Raw genomic sequence first — 17,960 nt, 5'->3', positions numbered from 1 at the left:
TCCTCGCTGCCAGCACGGCCCCGGCCCCCACCCCAACCCCACGGGGGGCTGGGGACACCCGGGGCAGGGTGGGGAGGGGGCACTGGCCCCCCGGGTCGTGCTCGTGCTCCGTGTGGGTGCTGCAGAGTTTTGGGGGCTGAGAGGGACTGGGGGGGCCCCAAATTTTCACTGCCACCCCCCTGAGCACAGCCCAGCTGCCCGCACCCACCCGTGGTGCTTGGTGCCCCGGACACAGGCGGGTGCACACCGCTGGGTGTGCCAGCAGGGAGCTGCGGACACGTGCACCCCCCCTTAGCATGGCAGCAGGGCCCCCCACCCACCCTGGGCCCCCCCACCCTCCCTTTGCACACGCGTGTGCCCCACTGCCGGCTGTGCCCCCATTTGTGCGCAGGGTCAGGGTGTGGGGCAGGCGCTGGGGGGGTGCTGAGACCCCCTGGGTTCCTCGGGGACACAGCGGCACAGGGGTCCTCCCCTTGCACGTGTGTGTGTGTGTGTGCACACGTGTGTGTGTGTGTGTGTGCACACGTGTGTGTGTGTGTGTGTGTGCACACGTGTGTGTGTGTGTGTGCACACGTGTGTCTGCTGTGTGCCCCTGTCCCTGCGACCCCCCCCACGTGCAGGGGTGGCTCTCGCACTTGGGGCTGGGTGGAAAACCCCAACCACGTCTGGTGCCTGAGCGTGCCCTGCTGCTCCCTGTGGCCAGGGTGGTCCCCAAGCCACCCTGTCCCCCCCGTGTCCCCCCCGTGTCCCCCTACCCGGCTCCTCTCCCTCCTGCAGGGTGGTCCCAGGCCGCTTTTGGGCTGTGGGGGCAAGAGGGGACGGGGCACAACCCGCTGCCCCCCCACGCATGCTGGCTCAGTCCCTGTTTGTGCTGAGCCCCTGGGGCTGGCTGTGGGGCAGGCACAGCCCCACACCTCCAGATCCCACAGCATCCACTCCCAGGGACCGTGGCGAGCCTGGTCCGGGGGCGGCCGTGGCCCCCTCCCTGTAGCAGCTGCGAGGGCTGGGGGCTGGCCCCACGTCCCCCGGGCTCTGACCCTGCAGGGCGGGGAGGAGCGGGCGCGTTCCTTGGGGTCCCGGGGGTCCGGCGTGGGGAGGAAGCTCCGCGCCCACCCCGCTGTGCTCCGGCAATGGGAACAGAGCTGGGGCTGGGGCTGGGGCTGGGGCTGGGGCTGGGGCTGAGCGCTTCCAGGTGCAGGGGGCCAGGACCGGGGCAGCAGCTCGGCCACACGGAGAGGGGACCCCCCCGGGCAGCCTGTGGCCCCCAGCCCTGCTGTGGCACCAGGCTCCAGCACCTTCCAGAGCCTCCCCATCCCCGTCCCCGTCCCCGTCCCTCTCTCCCTGGCCCCAGGACCCCCCATGCGCTCTCCCTGCCCCAGGGTTGGTGCAAGGCAGCCCCGGGATGGGGGTCGGGGTGCAGGGCTGCTGTGGTGCTGGTTGTGCCCCCACTTCGGGGCAGCCCCCTCCCCACCCACAGACCCTGCTGAGCCGCTGCCTTTCTGCAAGTCCTTTTTTATTTCTGTTTCAAAAAGCCCCCCCCTCCGAGCCAGCCTGCACCGCCCGCCCCGTGCCACCACCCTGGGGGGCACCAGGACCCCAGTGTGGCCACCCCATCCCGGCCACCCCGTCCCCAGCCCCCTGGCCTCGAGGCTGGGCTGGGGACAGGGGTCGGCACTGGTGGCTGGGGGTCACCGGGACCGGGGGGGGGCTCTACCCTGGGACCCCCAGCTGGGGACTGGTGGGGACAGCTGGTGAGGCCCCAGCTCCGGGCTGGGCATGGAGGCATCACCTCGGCTGTGGCAGGGGGACGGGGGCACGGCCACCCTGCGAGGGGGTGCGGATGGGACAGGGACGGGGGTGTGTGTGGGGAGTGGTGTTTTTTTTTTTTTTTCTTTCCCTTTATTTACAAAATTTCTGTCCGCTCTCCCCCTGCCTGGAAGTGCCAGCAGAGCCCCAATGGGGAGGGGGGGCAGTGCCAGCCCGGGGGGGCTCCCACATGGCCCAACCTGGGGCTAAAACCAGTGCTGATGGCATTAGCAGGGACCGTGGTGCTGATGGCAGTAACGGGGCTGCAGCAGTGTCCCGTGTCCCGTGTCCCGTGTCCCTTGTCCTGTGTCCTGTGCCTGCTGCCTCCACGCGCTGCCAGGAACCGCGCCGAGGGGCTCAGATGGCTCAGGGTGGGCAAAGTGCTCGGGCCGGGGGTGGGCAGCGTGGCCCCCCCAGCTGGGCAGGATGGGCTGGGCTGCGCCCCCGCACGGCCCCGGTGCTGTGTGGGGGCAGAGCCCCGGCCGCGGCCGCCCGGGAGCTGCGGGTGGGCGGCCGCACATCTGGAAGTGCGCAGCTGGGCGAGCCGGGGGGAGCAGGGCTGAGCCTTCCGCCCCGCTTCCCGGAGCTGCCCCCGCACGGGGGTCCCGGTCCTGCTGCACGGGTCTCGGGGTGCCTCTGAGGCTGACCTCGGAGGGGTTGATTTGATCCCGGGAGCTCCCCCCGAGGTCTGTCTGGCCCCACGAGGGGCTGTGCCGAAACCAGGATCCGGCCACGCTGGCTCCTTCTGGTCGTGCTGGCCAGGGGCACCCCGCAGCCCTGGGGGCACCCCGCTGCAGCAGGGGCTGAGCTCTGGGACCCGCAGGCAGCCGGGAAAGGGGGTCCTGGCCCTGCAGCCCCCCCCCAGCCCTGAGCACGGGTCGGAGGGGCCGGCACCGCCACGCTCACGGCTGCACTCGGTCCCGTCCCCGTCCGCTGCTCGGGGCTGTCCCGGCTCCTGCGGGCAGCACGAGGAGCCTGGGCATGGCTGTAAGGGAAGGCGAGGGGTCGGCAGTGCTGGGGGGGGGGACCAGGACCCCAGCCCTGCACGGCCCGGTCCCCATCAGGTGTGGATGCGGCCCCGCGTGCAGCACCAGGCACCTACTGTGCTTAGGAATAGGCCAGTCCCTGGAGCGACCGCGCAGGGGTGTGGAACTTGTCCGAGTCCTCAAAAGCCGGGTCTGGGCAGTGGGGACGGAGAGGGTGAGCCGAGAGGGGACGGGGACAGGGACGGGGACGGGGATGGGGACCGGGATGGGGGCAGCCCCTTCCCGGCCGGGCTCACCTTGCAGGCTGCTGCCGCTGGTGCTGGAGCAGGCGGGTGGTGGCGAGGTCTGCGGCCGCACCACGGGGGCGAAGGCGCTTTTCTGCTTCACCGCCGAGATCATGTTGACGGGGGAGAAGGAGAAGCCCCCGGCGGGCGCGGAGGTGGCGGTGCCGGACGGGAGGGTGATGGAGGAGGCGCCGAGGGGGGGGCTGGCGGGCATGACTGCGGGGGGGAAGGCGCTCAGGACCCCCAGCCCCTGCGCCAGCTCCCCCGGGGGGGACCCAAAGGCAAGGGACAGGGATGGGGACGGGGCTGGCGCTCAAGGGGGTGCCCACAGCCAGGGCAGAGCCGGCGGCACGGGGACTCACTGGCGTAGGGGGAGTTGGCGGTGGAGCCGTTGAGGAAGCTGGGGGAGCCGGGCACCCCCAGGCCGGCCATGCCGCTGCCCCCGTAGCCGTTGATGCCGGAGGCGCCGCCGTAGCCGCCCTGCTGCGGCGTGGAGCTGGGCACGTAGCCGCGCGGCGAGGCGCTGCTCGTGTTCCGGGAGTAGCCTGCGGGAGAGAGCCGAGGTGGCACCGGGCAGGGCCACGACCCCCACGGCCCCCACGGCCCCTCCAGACCCCTCCAGCCCCCAGCCCACCTTGCTCGGGGCCCTGCGCCGAGTCGCCGATGTTGACGGCCAGCTGGCTGCCGAAGGAGTTGACGCCCATCACGGCGCCGGGGCCGTGGCTGCCGAGCGAGGAGAGCTGCGCGGGGGCGCGGGGGACGCTGTACAGCGCCTCGGCGATGTCCGCCGCGCGCTTCAGGATGATGTCCTGGGGATGGCACGGGCACGGCGTCACTCAGGGGCTGTGGCGGGTGCCAGCAGGGCCGTGGGAGCGGGGCAGCTCCTGCGGCCGGACCTGGGCGGCTCCGGCTTCCGCGCAGGTTCGGGGGCGGCTGCGCCGGGGGGGTCCCACGGCCCCTGACTCAGCGCCCGGGGAGTCCTAACGCGGAGCAGATGTGGGGCCGGCTCCTGCGGCCCTGCTCCAGCGCCAGGAGCTGAGCCCAGCCAGATTAGGGGGGGCTGTGGGGTGGGAGGGGGCCGTGGTACCTGGTTGCTGTGCGGCATCCCGTAGAGAGCCTCCACCAGGTCGGCCGCCCGCTTCAGCAGCACCTCCTGGGCAGCGAGGGGCACAGGGTCAGGTGGAACCCGGACCCCCTGCACCTCCCCACGTCCCCCAGCAATGTCACCTCCCCAGGCTGCCGTGCAATGCCCCGAGCCCTGCCCCACATCAGCCCCATGGGGCCGGGCCCCAGCGCTGCCCCACTTTGTCCCCACCTTGGGCAAGCGCTCGGGGTCTCCGGGGTGCCGGGGGATGACCTTCTGCAGGCGCTGGAACCCGTAGTCGATGGTGGGCTCGTTCAGCGCTGGCCGAGGAGAGAAGGGGGGAGCGGTGAGGCCAGCCCCGGGCCCCCAAACCTGCCCTGCCCGCTGGGGAAACTGAGGCACGGAGCACCGTGCGTGGAGCCGAGCAGGGGACAGCGGAAAGGGGGACCCCGGGGTCTCTGCTCCCACTGCAGGGACCCCCCCACATCACCCCAGTCCCCCCCCATGCAAACCACCGCAGCCCCTTCCCCTGGCACCCCCATATCCTGCACCGGCTGAGCCCTGGGGCCGGCAGCGGGCACGGAGACCCCCACGGCACCCCCGGGGGCCGTGCCCCCTCCCCGTGCTGCGGGCCCCTCACCGGTGTAGACGAAGCGCCCCGGGGCGCCCTTGCAGAACTGCTTGGACTTGTAGGAGAGCGTCACCTCCACCACGCCGGGGATGTGCCGCGGGGGGGTCTGCACCCGGATGGCGTGGGGCGTGATGAGCTGCGGGGACAGGGAGGGGGCTGAGCCCTCGGCCGGCCGCGCGCCCCCCCCCGCCCCGTGCCGTACCTCGCTCCACACCAGCATGGTGCCGAAGACCACCTGCAGCCCGTCGAAGAAGTTGTCGCCGATGACGATGACGGTGGCGCCTCCGGTGGTCCAGCCCTCGCTGGGGCTGATGGCTTTGATGCAGGGGGTGGCTGCTTCGGGCGGGGGGGGGGGGAGAGACAGGGCAGCAGTGAGTGTGGGGCGCGCGCGTGGCGGGAGCGGGGGGCGCCGGGGTCGGGGCCGGGGGCGCGAGCTGGGGGAGAGAAGGCAGAGAGGGAGAGCAGAGGCAGAGAGTGAGAACCAGGCGGCGGCGGCGGGGGCGCGCGGCCGGGGACAGACGGACACGGACAGACGCCACGCGTGAGCACGGGATGGCTGGCGCTGCCGGGACACGGGGACGGGCGGGGGCGGCGGGGGGACGGGGACGGTGCCACGGGGGCGGGCGGGCGGACGGACAGGCAGCGCGCACAGGACGGACGGACAGAGGGACAGGACGTGTCGGGTGGGCAGGCAGAGCACGTCTGCATCGGGCAGACGGACAGACAGACGGCTGGGGCGCACAGAGTGGCTGGAGGGGCGGCGTGGGCGTGATGGCAGGACAGCCTGGATGTGCTGAACGGACAGACGGACAGGCGGAGGGACAGACAGAAGATGCACAAGGATGGTGGGGAGATGGAGAGACCGTGTGCTGGACGGACGGACAGACGGACGAGGCACAAATCCCGGGCTCAGTGCCCACCCCAGGGTGCCCGTTCGCCCCGCTGACCCAGCAGGGAGGTGCCGGGGCCACGGAGCCGCAGGCTCAGAGCAGCGTGGGGCAGAGCGGGGGCACTGCACGGCCCCCACCCGGGGGTCCCGGCACGGGGACACGGTCCCCTGGGGCTGGGGGCTGCCCTGGTGCCGTGGGGCTGTGCCAGACCCCGCAGCCTGGGGACAGCTGGGGACCCTGCCCCTGTCCCAGCCCCGTGCCCGGCCACCCCTTGCGCGCACACACACACGTGTGGCTCTGGGTGTGCAAGCACCCGTGGGTGTGCACGTGGGGCTGTGCACGCGTGCCAGCAGCACGGCACACTCGTGTGCACACGTGTAAGTCCCGTGTGCGTGCGCTCGGGCTCACCTTCGGAGGGGTCGAGGCGCCGCGCTCGCCGCCCGTGCTTGGAGTTGTTGTGCACGAACATGTTGTCGGACACGGCCAGCACGTGGCCGTCCACGTTCACAGTCGTCGACACCACCACCTGCGGGACCGACCGTCAGCGCCACCGCCCCCTCCTGCCCCACGGGGGGGGGCGCTGGGGCCGGTGCCCGTCCCCGTGGGGACCCCGCAGGGCGCCCTGCCACGGGTACGGCACCCACAGGAGGGGTCCCGCGGTCACCTCTGGTGTCCCCTCTGCCTCCAGAGGGGTCACCTCTGGTGTCCCCTCTGCCACCATTGTCACACCTGCCCCCCAGCCCCCCCGGTGCGTGTGCCAACACATTCCACGTGTGTGCATAGAGGTGGGGAGCCAAGGTGGGGGGGGTGTGTACCTGACCGTGCTGGTGAGCACTCGTGTGCGCCACGGGTGCCGTTCCCGCACAGAACCCGGTGCTGCAACCCCCCGGCACCCCCCCGGCACCACCAGGACCTGCCCGTCCCACGCCACCCCCAGGGGACACCCCGGGTCCACCACGGCGGGGACACCCCAGCCCGCCCCCTGCGCCCCCACCCCACCTTCCCCGCTCCCTCCCTCCGGCGTGGACTTGGCTGTTCTCCCGGAGCTGCTTGGCGCTATGCAAATTGGATAGGTCGTTAATCATGTAAAAATGTCACAATTATCATATCTTTACGAGAGGCCCTAATGAAGGCGCCCGTGCTGGGTGGGGGACGGGACAGAGCCCCCCCCCCCCCCCCCGCTTCGCTACGGAAACTCCAGCTGTGGGAAGGGGGACGCTGGGGAACACTTTGCAAAGGGGTCGGGGGGGGGATTTAGGATCTGATTCGCCTTCTTTGTCGGATCGAACCCCCCCAATTCCCCTCGGCCCCTCCGAGGAGGAGACGAGGATCCCAATGTGTGGGGCAGGGCTGGGAGGGGGGGCCCGGGGCTCACCTGGAAGCGCCGCATGTCCCGTGGGTTCCCTGCGTTCTTCAGGCAGTTTTGGTTGCACTTGAGGAAAAACTTGAGGAAAAACCTGGGGGAGGAAGGCAGGAGGCCAGCGGGGTGAGGGCAAGCGTCCCGCTGTCCCCATGTCCCCAGCCAGACGTGCTCAGGCGCTCTCCCCCCCCCCATGCACCTCGCAGTGGTGTGTGTGCACACCTTGCACGGACACCCCCACGTGCTCACACGCACCCCAGGAGAGTGGGGCAGTTTTGGGAGATGGGTGGGCAGCAGGGAGAGCTGCCCCCCCCCCACCTCCCGGCCTGATGAAATACTCAGGCTGCTTGTCCATGGCCCTAATCAGCATCGGCCCCTCAATAATTAATGAGCAGCAGCAGCACTCACATTAGGGGCAGGGATGGGGTGGGGTGGGGTGGGGTGGGATGGGATGGGATGGGATGGGGATGGGGATGGGGATATGGGATTGGGATGGGATGGGATGGGATGGGATGGGGATGGGATGGGGATGGGGATATGGGATGGGGAATGCGCAGGGATCATGGCACATGCTAGGAGCACAGACCTGTCCCCCAGTATCACTGACACATCCCCTGGGCCCACAGCCACACCACGCACCCCCCCACACACACACATACACCCCCCCAAGCTGTGGTGCTGAGCAGGTCGTGGTGCTGTGCCCGCTCACCACCCACACCAAGCCACCAGGGTGTGCCAGGTCCCCCCCCCCCCAGGTACTGCCCCAGGTCACTGCCCCAGTCCCTGCTCCACGCCAGGTCCCTGCTGCGCCAGGCCACCAAGCAGTGCCAGGTCACCGTGTCCCCCTGTGCCACCCCCTCCCCTGCTCCGGCACGGGGCAGCCCCAGCCCCCCCGCACCGCCCTGGGGTGCTGTCCTGCCCCCATCCTGTCTCGGCATTGTCTCAGTGCCTGATCCCAGCACCCCACACTGACACAGCACCCCAAAGTCCTGCTCCAGCAACCCCCAAGCACCCTGCCCAGCACGCTGCCCTGGTACCCTGCCCCAGCAGCCCATCCCCATCCCCATCCCATCCCCATCCCCATCCCATCCCATCCCCATCCCATCCCCATCCCCATCCCATCCCCATCCCATATCCCCATCCCATCCCATCCCCATCCCATCCCCATCCCCATCCCATCCCCATCCCCATCCCCATCCCAAATCCCATCCCATCCCCATCCCATCCCCATCCCCATCCCATCCCCATCCCATCCCATCCCATCCCCATCCCCATCCCATCCCCATCCCATCCCATCCCCATCCCCATCCCATATCCCCATCCCATCCCATCCCCATCTCATCCCATCCAATCCCATATCCCCATCCCATCCCCATCCCCATCCTCCTGGGGAGGAGCCGGGGAGGGGCAGGACGCATGAGGGGAGGGGGGCGCAGACCCCCGAGGGCCCTGTCCATCCCCACCGGAGCACCCCCCCCACTCTCCCCCGGGTTACTCCTGTCCCCAGCCAGCTCAGGGACATTTTCACCGGGAAGGGCACTGGAAGCGCCCCCCCACAACCCCCCCAACCCTCCCCAAACCCCCCCCCGTGTCCCGGGCGCGGGGCCGCGGCCTCGCAGGTGGTAATCAGCGGAAGGAAGGCGCGGGGAGGGGGGGCCAGGAAAGCAACCCCCCCCCGCCAGGAGATTGACAGGGGCGGCTCGGGGCGAGCCCCCCCCCGGCCCGGCCCGGCCCCGCGCCGCCGAGAGGGGAGAGGGGCGGCGGGCGGCCCCCTCCGGCACGGCGCAGATGGGCGCGGAGTTAAAAATACCGCGCGGCGCATCCATTAGCATCCTGATGCGCCGCGCTCCCCATTTAATATGCAAATTCCCGGCAGTGCTGCCGAACACCTTCTGTTCCGAGCGCATAAATTTGAATTCGCAATTAGAATAATCTTGTATAATTAATGAAAAGCGTCAATTTTAGCTCCTAAGTAATTTGATTAACATGTTGATAGGGCACTTATCTGGCTCTCTAAACCAGTGGGGCCGGGCGTCGGGCCGGGAGCGGGCGCGGGGGCAGGGCCGGGGGGCGGCGGCGCCGGGCGGGACCCGGCCGGCCCCGGGCACGGAGAGGGACGGGGGGCACGGGGGGGTCCCCAATAGGGCCGGGTCATGGGGTAGGGACAGGAGCAGGGGCAGAGCCGCGACCCCCGGGCACGGCACCGGGCAGGGGTCCCCGGGGGTCTCCGTGGCCAAAGGGGTCGGGGGTGGCTGGAGCATGGGGGACCCGTCCCCACGGGGTGGGGGGAAGAAGGGGGTGGGGGCCGGGGCACCAGGGACCCTCTGGCCGGTACCGGGAGTTTGTCTTGGCCGGGTTGTGGCCGCTGGGTCCCGCGGCTGTTTTGGGGATTTCCTGATCCATAGGGCGGGGGCGGACGCACATCTGGCCATGCACATCTGGCCACGCACAGCTGGCCGGGCACAGCTGGCTGCTGCTGGGGGGGGGGGGCAGACCCCAGGACCTGACACCCCCCTTGGGGCTGGGGTCACACCCAGAGGGCAGGGGACGGGGATGGAGACACGGGGACACAGCCTGAGAGCACAGCCAGAGCCCCCCCGCATCCCGGGTGGCCCCCAGGGACCAAGGGGCACGGGGGTGAGGTGAGGAGGGGGCACGGCCCCGGCATCCCCCCAGTGCCACCGACCCCCTGAGGGGACAGCCCCGGTGCCACCACCGACACGGGTCCCCAAAGGCCCCGACAGCCCGGTGGGGACACTAGGAGGGTGCCGCCGTGCTGGGAGATGTGTGGGGACGGGGATGGAGAGATGGCACCGGGGTGGGGAGACGGGAGGGTGGACGGACAGACGGACAGACAGCGGGGTCTGGGGGCTGCAGGGCGGACCCCATTCTATCCTGGGGTCGGGGTGCCCCCGGGGTGTCAGCCCCTGCATGGGGACCCGGGGGTGACACCTGCTCAGCCCCAGCACCGAGGGATGGGGAGCACACACGGGGACCCCGGGCACGACACAGGGGTGCCAGCGCTCACCCACCACGCAGCTGGAGGCTCGGGGGGACTCGGGGCTGTCCCTCCCCTGTGGGGACACGCCTGGGGACACCGTGCCAGGAGGGGGGCTGCCCCACGGCCCCGTCTGGCTGGTGGCAGTGGCTGAGTTACTGATTTGTTTGATGCACGGTGGCAGTGCCGCGCTGACTGCGAGCGGCGCGTCCCCATCTGTCACAGCTGGCTGCCACCACAGCCCGGTGGGGGGACACGGGGACACAGGGATGTGGGGATGGGGGACATGGGGACACCGGGGTGAGGGTCTGTGGGGCTACAGAGCACTGCTGGTGCCACTGGCTGGGTGGAGGCGAGGCGCTGCCTCGCTCGGTGCCACCCGATGCCACCCGCAGGCAATGGCCCGTGCTGGGGGGGGGGGCTCCCCCTTGTCCCCCAGGGCCCCGGGCAGGACCCGGTGCCGCAGTGCCAGTTGCACAAACAGCAGAGAAGAGGGAGCAGGGAGCGCGGAGAGGCTCCAAGGTCGTTAGCGCTAACGAGGCAGCGCTCACATCCGCCCCCCCCCCCCCCGCACAGGGACTCCCTGCCCTGGCTCCCCGGGGACCCCCGGGCGCTGCCCCGTCCGTACCTGTCGATGATGACGGGGTCCGAGGGCGTCTCGTTGCGGTTCCCGCAGCTCTTCTTGTCACAGCAGCGGCTGGGGGAGAGGAGCAGAGTGAGGGAGAGGTGCTGGGACAGCCCCGTGGCCCCCCAAGACCCCAGGGGTACCCCCCCAGCCCCAGAACACCCCCCCCTCCATCACCAATCCCTTTACTGGGGAGCAAAAGTGGGGGGCAGCCACGGAAGGGACAGCCACGAGCCCCCAGGGGAGCAGGGCTGGAGGGGTCCCCAGGACAGGGACATCGGCCACGTGGTGCCAGGGCACGGGGGGCACTGGGGTGCCACAGGGGCCACCCTGCTGCAGCCCCCCCTCACTGATCCCACTGTGCCACCAGGCTCTGAGTTTGGGCTCTGCACCGGGGTGCCACCGGTGGGCTCCGTGCGCCGGGGACGCCCACGCCCCGCAGCCTCCCACGGGGACAGGGGGGACACGGCAGGGCCGAGCCCCACGGGGAGCAGGGGGGCCCGGCCACAGCATCGTTAGCGCGGCTCCTGGAGCTCAATTAGCCGCGCTGGCACGGAGTGCTAATTTGCACAAACACCGAGCGAGCGCGGTAAACAAGAGCGGCTCTAATGGGGCACCGGGGACCGCGCGCTGGCACCAGGCAGCTGCGGCCGGCAGCCCCCCCACCACCCCCCAGCCCCCTACCTGCACATGATCTCGTGGGTGAGGAGGACCCGGCACATCTCGGGGTTCTTGTCCTGCCCCTCGTAGATGATGGCCTGGGGGGGGGAGAGCGGGAGGTGGGGGCTCCGCCAGGCTGGGACCTGCGGGGACGGGGACCCCCGGGGAGCAGCGGTGTGCCCACAGCCAGGGGGTGCGCGCACACGCGTGTGCCCGTTCACACACGTGTGCCCACACGGATGCACGCAGCCGTGCCCGTCCTGCACACCCCCCCGTGCACGTGTAGGGCTCGGCGGCTTCATGGGACGGGGCGGCCAACGCAAGGGGAGGGGGCCACGGGGACCCCCCCAGCGTTACCTGCTTGGACATGGAGTCGACGAGCCTGACGTAGAGATCCTGCTCGGTCCGGACCCCTGCGGGGCGAGAGGGGTCGGTCAGCCCGGCCCGCGCCCCCGCGCCCCCCCCCCCAGCACCCACCGTTGCTGTAGAGCAGCTGCAGCCGGTAGTGGATGCCGTTGTTGGTTTTCTCGCCGTTCTGCTCCTGGGGAGAGGAGGAGGACGGTCGGGTGGGGGACGCGGGGTGTCACCGTCCCCCGGGTGCAGCCCCAGCCCAGTCCTGAGCTGCAGACCCCTCACCCTACGGTGTGTCCCCCCCCCCCATCCCGTGCCCCCCAGGCCTCACCCGCTCCTTCTCCACGAAGTCGATGAAGGAGGTGCGCTCGATCTCCACGGGCTGGCCCTGCCGGTCGTACATGGCCAGGACGAAGTGGAAGAAGTTGGATTTCCGCAGGTTGGAGGGGGGCTGCTTCTCGAAGTGGGCTCGGGCCAGGCCCACCCCGCTGCGGGGACGAGGCAGGGGGTGAGCGCGGGGCCCTGCGCCCCCTCCCCAGGCCGGCCTGCGTCCCCCCACGGAGCCCCTTCCCCGGGAGGGACCCGGCGTGCCGTGCCCACCGTGATGTCCCCGGGGCGAGGGTGTCCCCGGTACCCAGGGGATGCTACGGGGATGGAAGCGGGGAGGACCCCAGCCCCCAGCCCTGCACCACGGCTGGGCCGTGCCCCCACCCAGCTCACCCCCACGATGAGCGAGGCCGAAGGCCGTGGCGCACAGAGGGGGGCAGCCACAGGGACCCCCCAGATCCCACTGTCACAGCGGGGTCCCACCACGTGCGCACAGCCAGGGCGAACGCGGGCAGCAGCAGCCCAGCCTCATGGGACTCCCTTGCTGTCCCCGCAAGGACTTGGGGACAAAGCAGTGGTGGCACGGGGTGACAAGGCTCGGGTGGCACACGGTGACGAGGCACGGGTGGCACGGGGGGGGTCAGCGGACGGGCGGCACCCCCGGCACTGCCCGTCCCCCCGGCACACGCAGCCACCCACACGGCCGGCACCGTCCCCAGCCCGGCGGGTGGTCCCCGTCCCCGCAGCGGTGTCAGCACCCAAGGGGGGGGGGGTCAGGGCCGCCCCCGCCCCGCACATCCGCGTGGGGGGCCGCGGGAGCAGGACCCGGCCCTGCCGTGCAGCTCAGGAGCCAGGGGGGTGGTGTGGCCAAGACAAACACGGGGCTGTAAGAAATTCCCCGCTTCCGCGATTAAAAACACAGCGGGCCGGGAGCGAGCCGGGGGCGGGGGGCTCGGCCCCCCCAGCAGCAGCCTCGGGGGGGCTCGGGCTGCCGGAGCCGCTTCCCACGCTGCCTCCGAGCCTCCCCAGTAGGGCAGGGACTGGAGACCCACGGGGACCCCACGGCCCGCAGCGACCCCCGCCGTGGGGCAGGACCCCCCTGCGCCCGCAGCCCCCCCGGTGTGGGGCAGCCGGGGCGCAGGCAGGGGTCAGCACCGAGGGGGGGGCACAAACGTGAGGGACTCGACCCCTCCGGCCCTGCTCCAGCCCCGGAGCCCCCCGGGGTGGGGGGGGGACAGGGCTCGGTGGGGGCCAGGGCGCTGCCGGAGCCGGTCCCGGTACGGGGCCCCCCCGCTGCGCCGGGGCACGGCCGCCACCTGATGGCCGGCCCGGGAACGGCCTGGGGGGGGGGGGCACGGCCCCCAGACCCCCCTCCAGCCCCCCAGCCCCTCACCAAACCTCCAGGACGCTCCGAGGCCGGGGGGCGCGCAGCCCACCCGGCTGCCCGCGGGGGGGCTCCGAGCCCCTCGGCACACAGCGGGTGCCGGTGCCCCGCGCTTGCTTGGCACTGGGGTGCCCGAGCTCACTGCAGCGTGCACGGCTGGACACGGGTGTGCACGCTCACACTCGCTGTCCCCGTGCACTGCTGGCAGCTCCGTGCACACCTCCGTGCACACTCACACCCCCGTGTCCTCACTGCCTCGCACCCAGGCTCCAAGCAGCGCGGGGGGCGCTCCCCAAACCCCCTCCGTGCCCATGAGCAGGGGCTCTGGCAGTGCCACGCTCCGAGCTCAGGACCATCCTCCCCACACGTGGGTGCTGAGCCCGGGACCCCCCAGCGCACGGGGACCCCAGCTGGGTGCACGAAGCCCCACGGTGCTGCCGGGACGGGGACCCTGCCGTCCACGCTGGAGCCCGGCCACGGGGCTCCTGGCTAATGCGAAGGTGGCACGGCCCCAGCAGCAGGCAGAGCCAGCGCTCGCCTCGGCCTTTTAATTCCCCTCCGCCTCCCCCAGGCTTTTTTGGCCCTAAAGTGCAGCGGGGGGGAGCGGGGGGGCCCTCGGGCTGCCGGCCGGGTAATAGCTGCATCTCTGCTCCCAGCGCTGCCGAGACCCCGGCGCTCCGAGAGCCGAGCCCGGCTGCCATTAATTATTAAAGGAAATCAGAGCATTTCCTAGCAAATGAGACCAGCGAATGTCTGTTACAGGAAAGCAACATCTTCCACTCACGGATCCTCCAGGAACAGGGGGCACCGCGCAATTACGCAGCCCCGGCTCCGCGCTCGGGCTGCGGGAGGGTGGGGGGGGAGCCCGGGGAGCCGAGGCACGGAGCGGGCTTGTCCCCGGGACCCCGACCCTAAAAGTCACCCCCGGGACGTGCCCGGGGCTGCTCGCGGGCAGCACGTGGGGAGCGAGGCTGCGAGGAGCTGCAGGAGCGGTGGCAGGGGACGGATGTCATCCGCCTGCCTCACCACCACACCGGGGCACGGGGAAGTTTTTGGGAGCACAATGACCACCCCCTCCCTGCGCCCCAGCTCTCACCCCCCTCTGCAGCCCCCTCCCCACCTCCCGGGGCCGGGCCAGCCCCCCCCGGTGCAGCCCCTCTGCTGGGGTGCAGCGGGGGCCAGGTGGTTTTGGGGAGGGGGGCGCAGTAGGATCGCTGCAGTTTTCCAGCACCCCGGAGTGTCTGCGAGTGCAGCAGCTGGGGGGGTCCTGGGGGAGACCCCAGGGCTTCCAACGCAGCCCCCGGGGGGAGCACTCTCACTGGGCTGTGCCCAGGCTGTCCCAGGACCCCCGGCACCCCCTGGCACCCCCAGGCAGAGCCGCAGCACGCCACCCCCGTAGCGAGCCCCCCAGCCCACGGGGACAGCAGGAGCAGGGGCGCTGGGGACAGGGGTGGAGGTGCCCCCTGCCACTGCCGGGACCCCTCTGGGCACGGGGCTGGGGAAGGGCAGGGGAGCTTTGTGCACCCACGGGGATGGGGTGGAGCACGGGGAGCCCAACAGCGAGGGCAGGGGATGGGGACAGGGAGGGCAGGGGATGGGGACAGGGGACGGGGTGAGGCAGAGCACAGGGGGCTGTGCAGGCTGCGCGAGAGGTGTCTCCCCCAGCCGATGCCACCAGCCCTGCCCAGGAGCAGGGGAAGGCTCTGCCGCCAGCCCTGCCCTACAGCCGGAGCGCAGGGTGGGGGTCCGACCCCAAGACACCCCAAGCCATGCAGCAGCAGCTCGGCACGAGCCCCTCGCAGCTCTGGCAGCAGCACCTGCCCCGCTGCGGGACCTGCCAGCCCTCCCAGCACGGGGCAACCAGCCTGGCACCCGTGGGGTGACACATTTGGGGTGCCCCCAGGGCTGTTGAGGTCCCTGGGGGTCCCCACGGTACCCAAGGATCTCAGGGGTCTGGATAACCCGCGAGGCCTGAGGAGCCCAGGGTGTGGGGGGCACTTGGGATGCCCAAAGCCCCCAGCGGGCACTAGGGATGCCCAAAGCACCCGGGCTGCCCACAGCCCCTGGGATGCTGAGGGGGTTGGGTGCCTGGGGTGCTCGGAGCGTGCAGGGTGTGCCTGTAGGGTGCGGGGTGTTTGTGGTGCACGGGGTGCTCACAGCACCTGCGGTGCCGTGGAGCTGGTGGTACCCGGGATGCTCACAGAGCCCACAGAGCCTGGGGTGCCCATGGAGCTTGGGGTGCCATGGTGTTTGGGGTGCCCGTGGTGTTTGGGGTGCCTGTGGTGTTTGGGGTGCCCTTGGTGTTTAGGATGCCCATGGAGCCTGGGATGCTCATGGTGCCGGGGATGCTCACGGAGCTTGGGGTGCCCGTGGTGTTTGGGGTGCCCATGGCGCTGGGAATGCCCACGGAGCCCAGGATGCTCGTGGAGCCCGGGGTGCCCGTGGTGTTTGGGGTGCCCGTGGTGTTTGTTTGGGGTGCCCTGGGAGCCGCCGTCCCCTTACCTCTGCGCCGCCGTGCTGGCGTCCAGGATGCCGGTGCCCTGCAGCCACCTCACCGAGGGCAGCCCGGCCGTCAGCGGCTCTTCCTTCATGGGCAGCCCCCCCCGGGGCAGCGCCTCCTGCACGGAGAACATGGCAGGGGCTCAGCGGCCGCCCCCGACTTGCGACCCCCCCCCCAAAAAAAACACCTCCTCCGGGGCGCGCTGCGCTCAGAACCGGGCAGGTGCCGGGCGCCGCCGTCCCGGCCGCCGGGGAAGCGGCATCTGAGGCTGCTGGGGGGCCGGCAGCGAGGGGAGCCTGGGGGGGGGGGGACCGGGGGGGTCGGGGGGGCGGGGGCGGGCGGAGGCAGGGCCGGAGAAGTTGGAGACGGAGGAGCCCAAGTGCGGGGACCGGGAGGGGAAGGGGCGGGGGGCGGCGGGGAAAAGGGGGGGGGGGGGGCGGGAGGAGGGATGGGGAGGGCAGAGGAGGAGGAGGAGTGGAGGGAGGGAGGGATGGGGGGGGGGGGGGGAGGCAGAGGAGGGGAGGGAGGGAGGGAGGGAGGAAGGCTGGGAGGAGGAGTGGAGGGAGGGCTGGGGGGAGGCTCGGGGGGCTGGGGGAGGGATGCGGGGCGCGGGGGAGGGCTGGAGGAGGAGGAGGAGGAGGAGGAGGAGGAGGAGGAGGAGGAGGAGGAGGAGGAGGAGGAGGGCTGCGGGAGGGGGCAGGCGCGGCCCGGGGCGGGGGCTCGTTACCGGCCGGGAGGCGGCGGCGGCGGCGGCGGCGGGCACGGTGCGGGGGGGGCGACGACGGCGGCGGCGGCGGCGGCGACGGCGGCAGCGGCATCAGCAGCAGCAGCGGGCGGCCGGGGGGGACCGGGGGCGGCGGGAGCCCGGCGGGGGCGCCCCCCCCGCCCCGCCGCCGACCCCCTCCTCCTCCTCCTCCTCCTCCTCCTCCTCCTCCTCCACCCCCGCCGCGACCCCGGCGCCCCGCCGCCGCCACCAGCACCATCAGCACCAGCACCCGGCGCCGCGGCCCCGCCGCCGCCGCCGCCCCGCCGGCACGGGCCATGCCGCCGCCGCCGCCGCCGCCGCCGCCTCCCTCCCCGGGGAGGCAGGGCCGGAGCCGCCGGGGGAGGCGGGGGCCGCGGCCGGGCAGGCTGACATCATTCCGGGGAGGAGCGGCCCCTCCCCGAGCCGCCGAGGGGCTCCGCGGGCAGCGCCGCTGAGGACGGCGCCGGGGGGGACCGGGGGGAGGACCGGGGGGGAGATGGGGGTAGGGGGGTGGTCGTGGTTGGGAGCCCGCGGAGGGTGCGGGGATGCTCTGGTGGGTGGCCCCGGTGCACCTGTGAGATGCCCCGAAAGGACACCAAAGTGCTCCTGGGGGTGCCGCAGAGTGACCCCGCTGCATCCCCCGAGACATCCCGAAAGGACCCCAAAGTGTCCCTGGGAATGCCGCAGAGTGACCCCAAGTCACCCCCGAGACACCCCTAAAGGACCCCAAACTGCTCCCAGGGATGCCCCAGAGTGACCCTGCTGCATCTCCCAAGACACCCCAAAAAGATCCCAAACCAGTCCCATGAATGCCCCAGAGTGACCCCACTGCATCCCCCAAGACATCCCCAAAGACACCCAAACTGGTCCTGTGGATGCCCCAGAGTGACCCTGCTGCATCCCCTGAGACACCCCAAAAAGATCCCAAACCAGCCCCATGAATGCCCCAGAGTGACCTTACTGCATCCCCCAAGACATCCCCAAAGACACCCAAACTGGTCCTGCAGATGCCCCGGAGTGACCCTGCTGCATCTCCCAAGACACCCCAAAAAGGTCCCAAACCAATCCCATGAATACCCCAGAGTGACCTTACTGCATCCCCTGAGACACCCCGAAAGGACCCCAAAGTGACCCCAGGAATGCCACAGAGTGACCCCAATTCACCCCCCGAGACACCCCAAAAGGACCCCAAACTGCTCCCAGGGATGCCCCAGACTGACCCCACTGTATCCCCCAAGATAACCCCAAAAGGACCCCAAAATGCTCCCGGGGATGCTGCAGAGCGACCCCACTGCATCCCCTGAGACACCCCAGAAGGACCCCAAACTG

The 17,960-nt window shown here is 71.4% G+C and overlaps 1 protein-coding gene across 1 annotated transcript; it reads right to left on the bottom strand.

Annotated features, from left to right (window-relative positions):
- Nucleotides 1-1,512: 1,512 nt before the first annotated feature.
- Nucleotides 1,513-16,929, bottom strand: LOC309877598 (transcription factor COE1-like; the record flags this gene model as incomplete). Its single annotated transcript, XM_082759084.1, is given in 19 exon segments — nucleotides 1,513-2,791; nucleotides 2,909-2,984; nucleotides 3,089-3,292; nucleotides 3,439-3,621; nucleotides 3,711-3,885; nucleotides 4,164-4,229; nucleotides 4,392-4,480; nucleotides 4,801-4,927; nucleotides 4,994-5,127; nucleotides 6,090-6,207; nucleotides 7,057-7,138; nucleotides 10,668-10,736; nucleotides 11,349-11,422; nucleotides 11,682-11,737; nucleotides 11,802-11,865; nucleotides 12,007-12,163; nucleotides 15,889-16,004; nucleotides 16,614-16,667; nucleotides 16,669-16,929. Coding segments are annotated over 18 exon segments (2,100 nt in total). The 3' UTR covers nucleotides 1,513-2,791; nucleotides 2,909-2,913.
- Nucleotides 16,930-17,960: the final 1,031 nt, after the last annotated feature.

This window comes from Aythya marila (genome assembly GCF_965140915.1).
Source record: "Aythya marila genome assembly, chromosome: 4".
Taxonomy (NCBI): Eukaryota; Metazoa; Chordata; class Aves; order Anseriformes; family Anatidae; genus Aythya; species Aythya marila.
This window is presented reverse-complemented; position numbering and strand designations above follow the sequence as displayed.